General features: G+C 38.8%; 1 protein-coding gene across 1 annotated transcript; it reads right to left on the bottom strand.

The window, feature by feature from the left end:
* Positions 1 to 9621: 9621 nt before the first annotated feature.
* LOC149246014 (uncharacterized) lies at positions 9622 to 13960 on the bottom strand. The gene is made up of 4 exons (XM_089439525.1): positions 13810 to 13960; positions 13438 to 13671; positions 10082 to 11277; positions 9622 to 9957 (listed from the first exon to the last, which is right to left on the bottom strand). Exons 1-4 carry the CDS (start codon positions 13958 to 13960, stop codon positions 9838 to 9840), a joined length of 1701 nt encoding a protein of 566 aa, XP_089295651.1. The 3' UTR covers positions 9622 to 9837.
* Positions 13961 to 17649: the final 3689 nt, after the last annotated feature.

Below are 17649 nucleotides of genomic sequence, written 5' to 3'. Positions count from 1 at the left end.
TTTGAATTTTAGATCTTTGATCATTATATTTTCGGAGATATGATATAAGGAAGTTAGGGTTTTTGTAGGCTCCCGAATTACATCCCAAAGAGATGACCTTGGGAAGATCGTAATAACTTTCTCCCTAAGTATTAGATTGAAATTTTGTAAGATGTTGTAGAAAGAGGAAAGACTTTAGTTTTCTATGCATCATGTTCAGGTCGGAAGGTTGAAAAAATTACACGTGGCACTTAGTACAAGTTCCCTCTACTGAAAAAGTGTATAATCAGGTCATCTTGGGAGATTGGGCATAATGTTTTCTTGGAGACTCAAATTTTGATTAGAATTGTGGTGTTAGAAAGAGGACTCAAAGGGATACCACATTTCATAATTTCAGACCTTGGAGATCCGAAATTTCATAGATACATCAGATATAATATTGAGTTCCTACAAAGTGAAACAAAGTGTGTAGTTTTTTTAAAATTTTGCATAAGTTTGATTTGAAAAATTAGTTTGTAGGAATTCAAAGGGCATGGTGAAGCATAATTATCATTAATCGATGCCCCAAAGAAAGAAAATGGAAACACCTAGTAAGAAGCCTAAAATCTCTAACATGAACAAGAGGAAGAAATGCAACATGACATATCAAAATTACGAGACCAAGGGCAACAAAATTCACTCTCACAGAAAGCAACAATTGCTAAGATGGATGGTTTAAAGAAAGACATGGAATCTCATATTGATGGCGTGGAAGCTAAGATGGATGGTTTAAAAAAAGTTATGAAAGCTAAGATGAATGCTTTAAAGAAAGGCGTAGAAGCTCAGATGAATGAGGTGGAAGCTAAGATGGATGGCGTGGAAGCAAAGATGGATGGTTTAAAGAAAGGCGTGGAAGCTAAGATGGATGGTTTAGAAGAAAAACTTAAATGAAACATGGAAGATTTGAAGACATATTTGACAAAGTTTCTACAAGAAATGCTTACTAATGGTGAAGGGTAGTAAAGGAAACTCATGATGAGAACGAAATAAATGTTTGTCATGATTTCATAGACTCTAATGTTGGATTGAAGACCCACCATGTCCCAAATATCTATATAAGGAAGTTTGATGGAAAGGATCCTGTAACATGGATACTATAGATGGAGAAATATTTCGATCTCCATAATGTGAAAAACACACGAAAGGTACCCATTGAAACTTTATATTTGGAACCAAATCAGTTTGTATGGTATCGACGACTTTTCTCTCGTAAACAAATTGTCACTTCAAAATTTTTTATGGATGAAATGATAGCACATTATGAGGATACAAAAAGAAACACTTTTTTTAGCCAATTGATAAATCTCAAACAAAAATGTTCAATGTTGGAGCACATTGAGGACTTCCAAAAATTGAATATAAGGGTGAAAGATATTCCAAAGGAGCATAGGATTGATGTGTTCATAGGGAGTTTAAAGGATAACATCCAACATGAGATTCACCTTCGCGAACCTGATTCATTAGAGAAGGCACTTAGGTTGGCAAGAAAAATTATGGCAAAAAGGAAGCCTACCACTCACAATTATAAAGATGGAAGTGTTGCTTCCCCTAGACTTCCACAACCTACAAGGATGTCACCACAACAATTGGAAGAAAAAAAAGAAAAAGGGCTTTGTTGCAGTTGTGATAGAAAATACACTAAAGGTCATAAGTGTGCTGAGAAGAAATTATTTTACATAGATTGTGAAGAGGAGGGAGAAAATGAACAATAAAATTCAAAAGAAGAGGATATACACCAAGAAAAAACCCTAGAGAAAGAAGAAATGAGTCTCACCATATCTTGTAATGCATTGGCCAGAATTACCACTCCTCAAACTATCAAGTTAGAAGGACACATCAAGAAGAAAACGTTAATAGTGTTGATTGATTCAGGCAGTACCCATAATTTTATTCATTCTAAGATAGCTAAGGAATTGAATTTCTACCTATATCCAGCACCAGAGTGTCAAGTGATGGTTACAAGTGGAGGAACCATAAATCGCTCTAGAAGGTGCCATAATATCAAGCTGTCCGTGGGAGAATATGTATTGAATAGCCCAATGATTTCCATTCCAATGGGTGGTGCTGATGTTGTACTAGGAGTCTAATGGCTACAATCCTTGGGTACAATAGCTTTTAATTTTCAAGAACTTTTCATGAAATTTTCTTCAGAAGGATAGGAAGTTGAATTAAAGGGTATTGCAGGGAAATCAGGAAATATAATCATCTCTAATGGAATGACAAAGCTTCTAAAGAAAGAAAAACGAGGTGTAATTGCACAATTATGTTCGCTAGAGGTTCACACATTGAAATAATCTATTTCTCCATATCTCCAAAAAGTCTTGGACAATTATTCCAATGTATGTGAGAGTCCCAAAGGCCTCCCACCTATTCATGATCATGATCATGCTATTCATTTGATTCCAGTAACTGTTCCTCCAAACATGTGGCCTTACAGATGTCCCTATGCCCAAAAGAGTGAAATTGAACATATGGTTGTAAAAATGCTAGAGGGTGGTCTAATTCAACCTAGTCAAAGTTCTTTCTCTGCTCTAGTAGTATTGGTTCACAAAAAGGATGGATCATGGTGCATGTGTCTAGATTATAGGGAGTTTAACAAGCTTACTATTAAAGGTAAATTTTCCATTCTTATCATTGATGAATTATTGGATGAATTGAATGGATCAATTTACTTGACCAATTTGGATCTTCATTGTGGATATCATCAAATCATAATGAAGAATGAAGATATTCTGAAAACACCATTTCGAACTCATGAAGGTCATTATGATTTTTTGGTCATGCATTTTGGCCTTACCAATGCACCTTCTACATTTCAAGGTTTGATGAATTCCATTTTAAAACCCTTCCTTAGAAAATTTGTGTTAGTATTTTTTTTGATGATATGCTAATCTACAACAAGTCTTGGAAGGATCATGTTCAATATGTTGACAGGATTCTCAAACTATTGGAGGAGAAAAAATTATATGCAAAAAGCTCCAAATGTTTCTTTGGAGTACAAGAGGTGGATTATCTGGGTCATATTGTATCTCATGAAGGTGTTAAGGTAGACCCTAGAAAAATTAAAACCATTAAGGAATGGAAAATCCCCACATCCATAAAGAATCTACGAGGATTTCTTAGGTTGACAGGGTATTACCACAAGTTTGTTAAGAATTATGGGAGAATAATAGCACCTCTAACAACATTATTGAAGAAAGATGCATTTTCATGGACTCCAGAAGCAATGAAGGCTTTTGAACATCTTGAAGAGGTAATGTGCCAAGCATCGGCCTTAGTTATGCCAGACTTCACAAAAACCTTAATCGTGGAATGCGATGCCTCAGGAAATGGAATTGGCGTTGTTTTAATGAAAGAAGAAAGACCCATTTCTTTTGAAATTCATCCAATCAAAGGAAAGTATTTACACAAAGCTATTTATGAGAAGGAAATGTTCGCAATACTACATGCACTTAAGAAATGGCAACCCTACCTAATGGTAAGACACTTCAAGGTAAAAACGGATCATGATAGTCTTAAATACTTTTTAGAACAAAGATTATATTCAGAAGAGCAACAAAAATGGGTCACAAAGATGTTGGGCTCTGAATTTGAAATCATCGACAAAAAAGGGAAGCAAAATGTTGTGGCAGATGCACTCTTAAGAAAGGATAAGGATGTGGAAGAACTTTTTTGTGCCATTTCTATTATCCAAGCAGATTGGATAAACAAAGCAAGGGATGAATGGAAGAATGATGAAGAAGTGTGGGAACTCATTCAAAAGCTACAACAAGATCCCAGTACATCTGATACATTTAGCTAGAAAAATTATTCGTTATCATACAAAGATCACTTAAACCTATGTAAGAATCCCCAACTCAAACAAAAGATTCTTATGGAATTGCACACATCTCCCTTAGGAGGTCATTCAAGATTTATAAAAAATTACCAAAGGGTTAAGAAGGAATTTTTTTTGGATGGCCTTAAATCAGATATTCAAAAGTTTGTGGCAGAATGATTGGTTTTCCAACAGAATAAAGTTGAAACAATTAAGACCCCGGGTCTATTACAACCTTTATCCATTCCAAGCCAATGTTGGGAGGAGGTTTCAATGGATTTTATCACAAGCTTACCAAAGTCCAAAGAAAATAGTGTTATCATGGTGGTAGTTGACAGACTTACCAAGTATGCACACTTTTGTGCATTATCTCATCCATTTAAAGCAAGTAAAATTTCTACTGCATTGATGGAAACAATTCAAAAGCTACATGGAAACCCAAAGATTATTGTAAGCAAAAAAGGTCCCATTTTCACTGGAAATTTTTGGACTATATTATTTTCTTATCTTGGTACATAGTTAGCTCATAGCTCATCTGATCATCCTCAATCTGATCGAAAAAATGAGATAGTATACAAATGTTTGGAAGGATATCTTCATTGCTTTATATCTAATAAATAGACACTATGGGTCAAATGGTTGACTTCGACTGAATGGTGGTAAAACACTTTATTCCATACTACAGCAAAAAATACCCCATTTAAGGCACTTTATGGATATCATCCACCATCCATCACATCATATTGAAGAGAAATATCTAAGGTTCAAGAAGTGGAAGATCACATCGAGCATCAATAACAAGTTGTCCAACTCTTAAAGGGTAACCTCACTTTGGCGCAGAATAGAATGAAACAACAAGGAGATCAACATCGCAGCGAAAGAAGTTTTGATGTAGGTGATTGGGTATTCCTATGGCTACAACCATATAAACAAATGTCCCTCAATTAAGCTAAAAAGGATAAAAAATTATCACGAAAGTATTATGGTCCATACAAGGTGTTGCAAAAGATAGGTACTATGGCATACAAATTGGAGCTTCTTGTAGCTTCCCAAGTGCACCCAGTATTCCGGGTTTCATGCTTAAAGAAGGTTATAGGTGACAAGCTTCCAGTTCAAACAATATTTCCAGAACCTGATGAGGAAGGAAAAATCATATTGGAACCTGAAGTAGACACAGAAACAAGAACTTGACAACTACGAAATCGATCAATTTCAGAGTATCTCATCAAGTGGAAGAACTTACTCGCTGAAGATTCCACATGGGAGGAAGAGAATTTTGATATAGAAGAATCCATAATTACTCAAGTGTTGAGGTGATCCAGGTGGATATTGGTGGCCACCTGCCAGGTCCACCTGGACCCCCACCATTGTCTTTCTCAGCATTTTCAGTTTCCTTAATTGTAGCGCAGTTTTTCGGGTCCTGAACTTCCGGAGCCGTTTTGAGGCCCTAAACGACGTTTTTTTGGAATTCTGGGGCGACCGAGCCCTATGTTGCCTCCCAAAGTGGTAGTACTCGAATAGATCTTTCTAACGAGCTATCGTACGCGTCAAACGGAGATCGTATGCCAAAGTTACGACCCCGGGAAATTGATGTACCAATTTACCCAAACGGGGCCCACAATTTGGCGTTTCATCTTCTAGGGTTAGGTTTCGGTATGTGAAGGGTTTTCCATTGTTTCTCAACAATAAATAGGCCTTCGAGCCTCATTGTAATACAGTTCGGAACAGTTCAGAGGCATGTAGCTGCACATCTCTTCTCAGAGATAAGCTACCATCGCCCTAGCTGGTTTATTTCCATTTCTGGTTGTAAGCATATTTCAGTATTTTCCATTAATGAAATGAAGCATTATTTCCGCTGCATCTATGTGTTTATGGTTATTGCATCTCTGTATTTATGGTTATCTCTGTAATCTATTGCGTTCCTGTCTAAATCCGGATCAGTGGTATCAGAGCGGTCTGCTTTTTCTCTGTTTTTCTTTGCATGTCCCCAACGAGGTCAGGATATAAGGAGTTAGGGCTTGAACTGGTCGAACCTTTGCAAGACCAGCCTCGAAAATCCCGATGGCCTCCCATGGCGGATGAGAAGAAAGACGAGGGGGCAGGAGATCCTATCAAAACCTTGCTCGAAGAAGCACTCGAGCGGCAAAGGAACGCGATGATGGATAGCTTTGCGCAGATCCTTCAGCGGCTACCCAGAGGCGACGCATCAGCTTCCAACAGCGACTCTGGAAACGCCACACCGTTTAAGGTACAAGTTAATTTTGAAATCCCCATATTCGAGGGTCAAATAGACGCAGATGCCGTAGATAAATGGTTAAATCTGCTAGAAGGGTATTTTTCTGTTCACGAATTTTCAAGTCGGGAGAAGATTGTTTTCGCTCTTCTCAAAGCAGCCCCCCACGTCAAGGACTGGTGGGAAACCTATTGCGAGCAGAAGGGTGAAAGTACAGGCTCACTATTTTCACCTGCACCCACTTGGAATGACTTCCGGGATGCCATCAAGGAGCAATACTACCCTGTCGGAAGCTATGAGGACAAATACATCAAATGGACCACACTGCGGCAGGGACGAGACCAAGATGTGCCGAAGTTCACAAACATTTTTCATACCCTTCGCACACAGTTGGGTATCAAAGATTCTGAGCTGCATTTGGTACTCAAATACCGCGGTTGCCTACACAGATACATCCAGGAAGAGATGGTGTTCTTGAACATCTCCTCACTCGGCACAGCATACCGATACGCTGTCAAAATCGAGCAAAAGTTCAAACAGAAGAAGCGAGACTTTGGATCTGCAAATCCGAAGCCCAAAGGACAAAGCCAAGGCGGGGTGACCCAAGACAACCCGTCGAAGCCGCAAGAAAAGAACAACACCATGAAGCCGAAGAAGGACACAGGGAAGTGGTGTGAGTTCCACAAGAGTCCCACTCATAACACAAGTGAGTGTCAGACCAAGCAGTCGCTGGTGGCTGAGTTGAAGGCTTCCGAATCAGATGCATGTTCTGACCCTGAGCCAGAACCTGACAAGGGGAATGGCAAAGGGAAGCAGATCATTGATGCGGATCCCAGCGCCACTGTTGCCACCGCCAAGATCAAGAAAAATGAGCCCGAAGATCCAGAGGAGGGGGAGCGTCTTTTCCACTCACAGATGTGGGTGAAGGGTTCACCGCTACAATTCATTGTCGACAGTGGCAGCCAAAAGAACCTGGTTTCAGCAGAGGTCATGAAGCGGTTGGGCCTACCGACTACACCGCACCTGCAGCCGTACAGTATCGGGTGGCTTCATGAAGGACGAGATCTGAAAGTTCGCCAGCAGTGCCGCCTTCCCTACAGCATCAAACCCTTCACAGACGAGGTATTGTGTGATGTTACACCTCTGGATGTTTGTGATGTATTGTTAGGCCAACCATACTTGTGGAGGCGACATGTTGTGTATGAGTCAAGGCCTCGTGCTGTCATTATTTCTTTGAATCATTCATTATACAGGATACCGGAGGTAGCCCCACCTACCGCCACATCTTTGTTCACTACCAAGAAAGGCAGCAAGCTCATATCACAGACCAGGAAATTCATCTGTCTAGTTCACTCCCAAAATAAGGGGAAGATCGTTGCTACATCCATGACCCCTGCAAAGGGTTCCTCCATGCAGCAGCAGCAGCAAAGGGATACGGTCATGAAAAAACACAGGAACAACTTCTCCTCACCCACATGGGTACCACACAAGTTTCAGGTGGGCAACAAAGTCTGGTTGCATCGACAGAAAGAATGCCTTACCAGAACCCATCAGAAGCTCAGACCACTCCGACATGGTCCTCACAGCAGTACCAAGGCTATGGGCAACAATGCTTTGAAGCACAACATTCCTCCATTCCTTCGCTTGCACCGAGTATTCAATGTGGATCATCATCGACCATGCTTCCCACCATCACTGGACACATCAGAGATTGCAGGACAAGTTCAGCAGATGGAGGAACTCAACGCAATGGGGACCATTGCTTCCTAAGGGGGGAGGAATGATCCAGGTGGATATTGGTGGCCACCTGCCAGGTCCACCTGGACCCCCACCATTGTCTTTCTCAGCATTTTCAGTTTCCTTAATTGTAGTGCAGTTTTTCGGGTCCTGAACTTCCGGAGCCGTTTTGAGGCCCTAAACGACGTTTTTTTGGAATTCTGGGGCGACCGAGCCTTATGTTGCCTCCCAAAGTGGTAGTACTCGAATAGATCTTTCTAACGAGCTATCGTACGCGTCAAACGGAGATCGTATGCCAAAGTTACGACCCTGGGAAATTGATGTACCAATTTACCCAAACGGGGCCCACAATTTGGCGTTTCATCTTCTAGGGTTAGGTTTCGGTATGTGAAGGGTTTTCCATTATTTCTCAACAATAAATAGGCCTTCGAGCCTCATTGTAATACAGTTCGGAACAGTTCAGAGGCATGTAGCCGCACATCTCTTCTCAGAGATAAGCTACCATCGCCCTAGCTGGTTTATTTCCATTTCTGGTTGTAAGCATATTTCAGTATTTTCCATTAATGAAATGAAGCATTATTTCCGCTGCATCTATGTGTTTATGGTTATTGCATCTCTGTATTTATGGTTATCTCTGTAATCTATTGCGTTCCTGTCTAAATCCGGATCATGAGGACAACACATTTTTGAAGGAGAGGGACATGTTAGGTCCCTATAATACTAGTGATTCCCCCATTAGTATTGTCATTGTAGCCCTTATTGTTATTGTTGTGCCCCTATTGTCCCCATATTGTTATTATTGTGCCCCATAGAAGCCCACTATTGTTATTTTTGTGCCCTTATATTATTATTGGTATGTTGATTTTGATTATATTGTGACCCATTAGACTCCTATATATAAAAAGGAGGCTTTTTCATTTGTATCACCCAAGAATTGTTCATTTGTGTAATGTAAAAGAGGTTTCTCCCTCGAAGATGTTGATTTCTAAGTCATTGATATACCTTTTCTATCTTTTTGTGAGATTGTTTCATAGAATATCCCCATTAATTACGACTGTATGACTCAATATAACTAAAAAATAACTCAACATGACTCAACTATGCTTGCTAGACTTACAATAAAAATTGACTCAATCATCACTTAAAAATTTTTGTTGGTCTAAGTCTCAGCCGGGATTACAATGACTCAAAATTTTTATAATGTTGGATTTTATTTTTCGTTTCTTCCAAATTATATACCCTCTAATTTTCTTCATTCTCAATTTCACTTTCTTAATGTAGGCTCCATATTTCTTTAGTTATTGTTGCTTCAATTTTTCTTTGACTTCTCTTATATTTGATTTGAGTCTATCTTCTACAACCTCCTCTTCAAAGATTTGTTTAACCCTAGATTATTCCAATGTTGCACGAAGCGGGAGCGAAGCGGAAGCGCGGAGCGCGGAAGCGTCATTTTCCAAAAATCTAGGAAGCGAAGCGTCCGCGGAAGCGTCTACGATATATATATATATATATATATATATATATATATTTTTGCATTTATACTCAAAACAAACATCCCAAATACCAAATTAATTGTAGAAGACATGAAAACATGCATATTTTTGCATAAATCAAGATAGATATGGCATCCATGATTCCATTGTAGTTACTAGTATGTACAACAATCATCTATATTCTAGCTATTACAAACATACGTCAAATTTTTAAGCATATTATAAAACATAAAACATTTAAGCATATTATAAAACATAAAACATAGAGCATATTATGATTTATCTAGCAAGTGAGCAACTGTCAACATTTGTCATGTCCAAAATTCAAATAATAATGTTTACAAAATATGTCACTTGGTCACCGCCAAGCCAAAAAGGTTCAAAATTCAAATTCACAAGTCTACAAGTCTAATGAGTAATCTATGACAAAAAGAAGTAGATTGTGAATATATCTACTAATCTCTCCTCCTTCCACCACGAATAGAACGTGATGGCGGGCCTCCACGTGGTGGCAATGAAGAAGATGGTCCCTGTGTAAGTCATGGCACTGGAACTGATGAAGAAGAACCCCCTGCTGTTGGTGTTGAACCATGGAACCTAGGAACCAAGGGACCAGATGGGGGTGGGGGTGGTGGCATATCAACACGGTCATCATCATCCTAGAATCGCTCAAAAAATTAATGCAAAAAAAAAAAAACACTAGTTAACAAAAAAATTAAAAACATGAATTAGAGAAATGCTTTATAAGGGAAAATTGGAAAATTCATACCACAATGGACATACCTGGATAAGAGCATCCTCTAATTGCTCTATTCGCAACACTCCATCCTCCAAATTGGGCTCCTCTGGATTCTTGTCCCAAATCAACAAGTCTTTATTAGACTTTGCATCTTCACAGTAATGGGACAACAATCGCAAGTTGTAATGAACATAAACCAAGCTCTCTGCCCGGTCTAAATTCAACCTGTTCCTTTTAACACTGTGGATGAAAGAATAAGAGCTCCAACACCTCTCTGCAGAAGAAGTGTTTACCACCTGTGATAGCACCCGCAATGCCAAACTCTGTAGAAGTGGAGTACCCCCTCCATGCATGTTCCACCACTCAAGAGCAGAAAAATGCTCTCGATCTTGAATTACATGCATGCTCCCAAATGGACCAGTGTTGAGCGTATAGTTGCTCACCTGTCTCCGTACCAATGCAGCCTCCTCATCATCAGGGATTAATCTACTCAATGCAGCCATATATTTTTCGTGAACCTCTCTATCTTGGTGTGGTTTTTTCCTGCTTCCCCCCCCAGGTGCTGGTGTTGAAAGCCATGATGGATGATAGTATTTAGGTGTCAAAACATATGCTAATGCATGCAATGGAATATTTAGCATTTCCCATCGGTTTTGCACCTCTACACGAATATAATTGTACAAGGTGGTATCTCTAGGCTCAACAATGTCTTTAATCTGCCCCAACATGCTATCCATTTGCTCATACACCTCCCCAATTACTGGTCGATCTGAATCTGCAAACTTGATCATGTAATAAATTGGTTTGGTGAATTGCAAAACATATTTAACCTGTGACCAAAAGTAACTGTCAAGAACAGTGTCCTTGACTACATTAGCACCATCTGTGTCAGTGTTAATTTCATCCCATGTTTCAGCACACACCAGATTAGTTAAAGCTTGTCTCACCCTCACTAGCCGCCTAAAGGTGAGGTAATAACTAGCAAATCTTGTCTTTGCAATTTTAAGCAATTGCAACTTGGAGTAAGTGCCATAGAAGTAGTTTACCCTTGTATGCCCTGTGATGAATTTAATGAGCTGCTTCCCTTTCCTGTAAACCTCAGCAATCCACCCACAATCTTTGTGTTTCACAATATCATGCATCAAAAGGTTCAATGTGTGAGCCAGGCACCCAGACCAAAAGATGTGTGGATGAGTACGCTCAATAATTTTTCCTGCTGCCTTACAATTTGCTGCATTATCTGTGATCACTTGAACCACATTATTCGGACCAACATCTTTGATTGATTTCAATAGGAGATCTGCAATGTTTTGTGCAGTTGCACTGATGGAGGAGGAGTCATGACATGCAATAAATACTGCACCACTAGAAGAAACACTAAGAACATTTATCAAATGTTGGTTTCTAATATTTGTCCACCCATCTGATACAATGGATACCCCAGAATCCACCCACTCATGTGTAAAACGTGTCAAAGCTCTTTGAACCTTAGCTTTTTCTCTTTCTAATAACACTGTTCTAGCTTTCTCATAGTTGAGGGCCTTGTATCCTTTTGGGGCTTCATTGATGGCCTTTACCATGTCATGCCAATAGGGAGAGCGAAGCACATTGAATGGTACACCGCAAGCACAAAGAAAACGGACTATCTTTCCATCCACATCATCCCTCCCAGCAACATTAAGGAAATCCCCTATTGTTTTTCTACCTCCAGAGGTTGCAGAAGTAGCATGAGGAGATGGGCAACTACCAAATTTAGAGGTTGCACTTGATTCAGAATGAGTTTTTTGTTTCTTGTTTTTTTGTTGTGCAGCCATCTCTATTTGGATGTATTTTTTTTTTTGTTCAGTTGAAATGTTTGGGCAAATTTGTACCCCCACAGAACCCTTTTTTTCATCACTGTCCAGCACCCCACAAAGATGCCTCCTCAGACGGGTATATGAACCCGTATATGGTTTTCCTCCATGACAACCATGAGGGCACACAAATTTGTAAGATCCACCACCCTTTCCCCCATCAAGTTTGGTCACATAGTTCCACAAGGGTGTTGATGTACCTTTCCCATCTTGTGCTTCAGTGTCCCCTTCAAGTTCATCCCCTTCCTCTTCAAACCCTTCCTCCTCATCATACATTGGGTCACTACTATTAGGACCAAGTTCATCCCCTTCCTCTTCCCCTCTATTCCTCACCCTTGCCATCATTAAAACCAAGAGTGGAATGATACATAGAAGCCAAAAGAACACCATCTTGGAATATGGATATAGGTGGTGGACAACCTGTAAATAAAGGAGCAAGTAGAAACAATGGGAAAGAGTAGGAGAGGGAGGAGAAAAATACAATTTTTTTTTCAAAAAAACAAGGGAGTTTGGGGTTTGAACTTACCTCTTTAGCTCTTGTAGATGAAGTCCTCCAAGCTCTTGCTCCAAGCTCCTCCTCCTTCTCCTAGCTCCTCCTTCTTCACTCCTCCAAGCTCTCCTCTCTTCTCCTCTCCTTTCCTCTCTTCTCTTCTCCTCTCCTCTCTTCTCTTCTCCAACTCTCATAAACTCAAAGTGAGAAAATGAGAAGAGAATGGGGGCTTTATTCTTTTCTAAACTCACCCTAAACTCACCCTAACCTCACCCTAAACTCACCCTAACCCACCCCCTCATGCTAAGTTAAGTTAACTTTTAAAAGAAATTAAAAAAAATTTAAGTTTCCTTGGCTGCCCGCGCGGAAATGTCCGGAAGCGCTCCGAAGCGCTCGGGAACCGTGCGCTTCCGGGCCCGAAGCGTGGCGCTTCCGGATGCCCGAAGTGCCCTCCGAACCGCGGATCCGGGGCAACGCAACCCAATTTCCAGGAATCGTTTCAAAAAATAGGAATCGCGCTTCAGAAAAACCGGAATCGCGCTTCGCCTGGAGGTTCCGGAACGCTTCCGTACGGGACGCGATTCCGGCTTAGGATCCGGGGGGGGGCGATTCCTGCAACTATGGATTATTCCCATAATGCTTCTTGTTAAAACTGTGAACTTTGCTTTGCTTCTTTCACTTCATATTCCTGATCTATTTCTGCCATATTTCTTGATAGTAGAATCTGATCTCTTCTTGACTCCATATTGGAAATATTGTTTCAATGCTTTATTCTTCGTCTTTATAAACTTCCATGTCCTTTCCTATTTACCTGTACACTCGAAATCAATGTGAAGAAAATATTCATTACACTCTGTAGTGAGAGTTTTCTCATCTTCCTCTTCCTTCTCTACCTCTATTGTTGCACTATGACCTTCATTCTCCACTTATTAAGAAAGCTTTGTTGCTGTAAATAAGTTGTCTTCCATCTGGCTTCCATAAGCAAGTGGGCTTCTCTCACCAAATAACAACATATCAATGAGATATTTTTATTGCATCATGTGCAACCACTTATCACCATTTAATGGTTCTTCATTAAATTTAACATCAAATATTTCAATTTTTTGATCCACCAAACCACCTGTTGCTCCATTAGTCACTTTATCTATGCCAAACTCAAGTGCTGCTACTAGTTCATACACTGCTTCATGAGGTATTCCAACTACTTCTTCATAACTTGTTCCTACATTGGTAGATTCAAGCTTCAATTCTTCATCAAACATGACACTTACCATATTTCCACGATCAATCCCTGTTTGAAAAAATATACCTCAAGTGTCATTAACATAATGTTCATCCACCCTATGGTGGGATATCCAAGCATGTATGTGATCATTAACAATTTCAACTTCATCAAATTCATCAGATGTTGATGAATTCACTAATTGACATCTCACTTTGCAGCCATTAGCCACATATATCTCATCATAGCAGGATTCACCATCATCTTCACCTTCCATGTGAATATGCTCTTGCTCTGCTTCACACATAGAGGCTTCAACATCTCTCTCTGCAATATTTGTTTCATCCTCTTCATCCATATGCATATTTTCATAATGGTTTTCAATTTTATAGTCTTCATGACCATCATCCGCTTTCAAGTGGGATTCTCCAACCTCCGTTGTTCTATCAGAGTCTTGTTCATCTATTCTCAAATTTGCGATTGACTTCTCTATTTATTCTTCAATAGATTGTGACACAACTTGCCGCTCCATGCCAGTTTCCTTTGTACCAAAATCTGCTTCTAGTATTTTCCATGCTTCCATGGAGGATGTAGCTTTTGCTACCTTTCACATAAGCTTCTCCTCTAATCCATGTTTTATAAAATCCAATAATGAAACATCACATACTTCATGACATGGGTTATTAAATCAATACTTAATTAACTCTTTAAATGAAAGAAAAGATAGCATTTTGGAAACCCAAAAATAAAAAGGTTTACCAATAAACATAGGAGGTTGTAGCAGATCAACACAACACCAATCATCCTCAATCTGTTCTCTATCTTTTTCTAGACTTCATAGTTCCTTGGTTGCAACCTGAACCGCTCTAAACATGGCTATGATCTTTGGCTCTTCTTTTCGATTTATTCTTTTGATCTATTTTAGTCTCGCTTTGCGACCCATGGCTGTTGTTTATCTTCTATTTTATGGTTGCTTTCCTTATTACATGAGGCTTCCTTCCATATCGCCCCCAAAAAGAAATATGATTTTCAATATGTGCTCCCGTAAGGCACAATCTTCATCGAATTCACGTACATAGAATGATTTTTCCAAACCCAAAACATGATCATTCTTGAAAATCCAGAAAAAAGTTGCAAATGAACAAACCTTTGCAAAGTCCTAAACTCTCTTTCCTATAAAATTCTCCCAAAATCACAAAAAAAAATGTCACTAAAGTCTTCCTTATATTAACACTTTTTATACCATAAACCTTTGCTTTTTAAATATTAAAAAAAAGAAACCCTTTTAATTCTCCCTAAAAAAAATCTCCAACCATAAAATCTCTTTTTGTTATAATAAACCCTTGTGTTTTACCTCAAAAAACTGTGAAATTACACCTTTCCAAACATTGTCAACCATGCACTTTGTGTTTTTTATTAAAAAATAAAAAAATAAAACAATACCTATTCTCCAAACTTAGGTATTTTGAGTGTGCTCACCCTAGAAACTTTTGTACATTGGCAGGTGTAACAAGTGACCTAAACATATTGTTAGTAGAAACTTCATTTCTTAGTCCTTGAAACAAAAAGTTGCAAGCTTTCACCATCTTGGGATCCTTGCATGGAAATTCTTTCACCTTCACACTATTTGTAATATATTCAATAACAAAGCCATTGTTATTGTTTAGTTAATAAAAAATCAAAACAGTAAGAAATAATGTAGAGAGAGAAATAATGAAGAAGTGATATATGTTTTTACCTGCAGGGGTATCGTCAGTGACTTAAGAATCTTGCAGAAGATCTGGATGATACGCTCCAGTGAGGACTAGGGCAATACATTGAAAAATAATGTTGAGTATCATAGTTTTCACGGGTTTAAATGCTATATATAAATACAAACTCGAGTAATATTAATGTAGAATTGAAGTCTGAGAATGGGAAATGATGGAATGCATGTTGAAGCTGGTAACTATAAGCACTGATTGTTATAAATTGAAAAAAAAGTAGTTACACTAGCATAATTTTGTTGTGTGATATTTTTCCACGAAAACATTTTCCTTCTGATAAATACTACTGAGAGTTATAAATATTGTCTGTTATGCCTCGTTTTATAGGGAAAGAGAATGAAAAAATCATTGCTATGGAAGGAATGGGTTTGTCATACGTTGCCCCGACGAGTTACGCTGGAGCTAACCAGCCATATATTGGGTATTTAATGCCCTCAGAGCAGTACGCCACTTAGCCCGATAACACGGGAGTGGGCAAATATTATTTAATGCCGAATTTGCCCGCTCCCGTGTTATCGCGTTAAGTCGCGTGCTACTCTGAGGGCATTAAATACCCAATATATGGCTGGTTAGCTCCTTCCGAGACGAGTTACGGTGAACATCATAAGACCGAGTCATCAAAAGACACTCATTGGTCCATTCATGAAGAGAAGGTACAAATATTGATTGAAAAAGTGGAACAACCATCATTGTTGACAAGAATGGAAAGTGATAACACGTCATACCATTTCAAAACCAGTTCCATGTATGTACTTGATTTTGGGATGAAGTCCTGATTTCGTATTTTAACCGGAGTTGGTTTCTTTGTCTAAAAAAATTAAAATAAACCAATATCTTGAATCATTGTTTTGTTTCCTTGAAAATAATAGGAAATTTTGTTTCCTACAAGAGAATGTCAAGTTCTAGAACGTCCTAGATAAGTGAAGATGAATGTTGATGACCCTTTTTTTCTCAAACACCAGAACGATCAAAATCAGAAAACGTTATCAAAGAAGTGAAATATTGAATTAAAAAAAAATGATGTTCTTAAAGGTTTCTGTAGCAAAGGAAAATGTGTATTATGTCCTTCGTGAAATTTTATATAAATTAAATCAACTTGCTCTTCAATCTTAGGAGGGATAGGCATATATATATATATATATATATATATATATATATATATATATATATATATATATATATATATATATATTATTATATGGTGTAGCTTTTTTCTATTTAAATTATTGGTGAAATTATTTTTTTTTGGCTCTGAGTCTGTCTTCCTCAAATGTATGGAAATAGGTTAATGATCCAAGATTTAGATGCATTTGGAAAGATTGAAAAGTTGTCCCTTTAACTACCACCACTATGTAATTCCAAGTGGTATGGTTCACGAATAACATTAATGAGTCAATTTGGATAGCACCGAGCGATAATTCTCCCCGTTGTTGACTTGAAAATTGAGTTCTGATAGGCTTTCTCACTATTTAAAAAAAATACAAAAGAATATGATGCAAATTTTCAATTAGGAAAGAAATTCAATAATAAATAACTTACATTATTTCAATTGGAGTGTAGTTTGAGGTTTCATATATTGAGCTGAGAGGCTCATTCTATAGCCTATTAGTATGAGGGTAATGTGTAATTTGTCCCTCTTAAAATAAATTGTGAGTGATAATAAACAAACAAGAATGAATATGTTATAGATGTCCAATTACTTGTGCATACGACATAATATAATTAAAAGTAAAAAACATGAGGGAGTAATATGTTTAAACATAAACTTTTGGGCGGTTTGGGAGGATGGCGCTCCGATATGAAACACCAAAGGAACTCGGCTAGGGTTTCTCATCTTCTGCCCTAGCCTACAGACTCTGTTGTTGTTATCCGCTTTCTCCACAGCTGCATGGCATACTCACCGTCATGGTTTGTGGGGCTATCCTTTGTTTTCGCCGTCAACATTTTTCTATGGAAGAGGACATTGTCACCGATTCCAAGGATCTGAATCTCTACGAGCCCATCTGGTCTAAACCTAGCACCCTGCCTAAGGTGTTGGTTTCTGGGTCCCTGGGATCATCTTTTCCGTCGTGGTCGGGGTTGCCGCTTGTCCGTTCTAATCCAGGTCTGTCTGTGCCCTGTTTATTGTTCTTAGCTCTATCCAACGCATCTCTGGGACTGTCCTCCCCTTTCTCTAGCCACATTATATTTACTTGCATCCTACATACCACCTTCCCCTTCTTTTGATTTTCCGCCTCCAGATCCTTCCCATGTATCATCCTCTTTTTCCCTCCCCTCGATG

The sequence above is a fragment of the Pinus tabuliformis genome, chromosome 7, assembly GCF_031772625.1.
Source record: "Pinus tabuliformis cultivar Carrire ecotype Pingquan chromosome 7, CPIR1, whole genome shotgun sequence".
Taxonomy (NCBI): domain Eukaryota; kingdom Viridiplantae; phylum Streptophyta; class Pinopsida; order Pinales; family Pinaceae; genus Pinus; species Pinus tabuliformis.
This window is presented reverse-complemented; position numbering and strand designations above follow the sequence as displayed.

Coding starts and splice junctions, on each gene's coding strand:
- LOC149246014 (XM_089439525.1), bottom strand. CDS start 13,960: ATGGATGAAGAGGATGAAACAAATATTGCAGAGAGAGATGTTGAAGCC. Junction 11,278..13,437: donor TAATGAAGAACCATTAAATG/GTGATAAGTGGT, acceptor AAGTGATCACAG/ATAATGCAGCAAATTGTAAG. Junction 9,958..10,081: donor TAGAGGATGCTCTTATCCAG/GTATGTCCATTG, acceptor GAGCGATTCTAG/GATGATGATGACCGTGTTGA.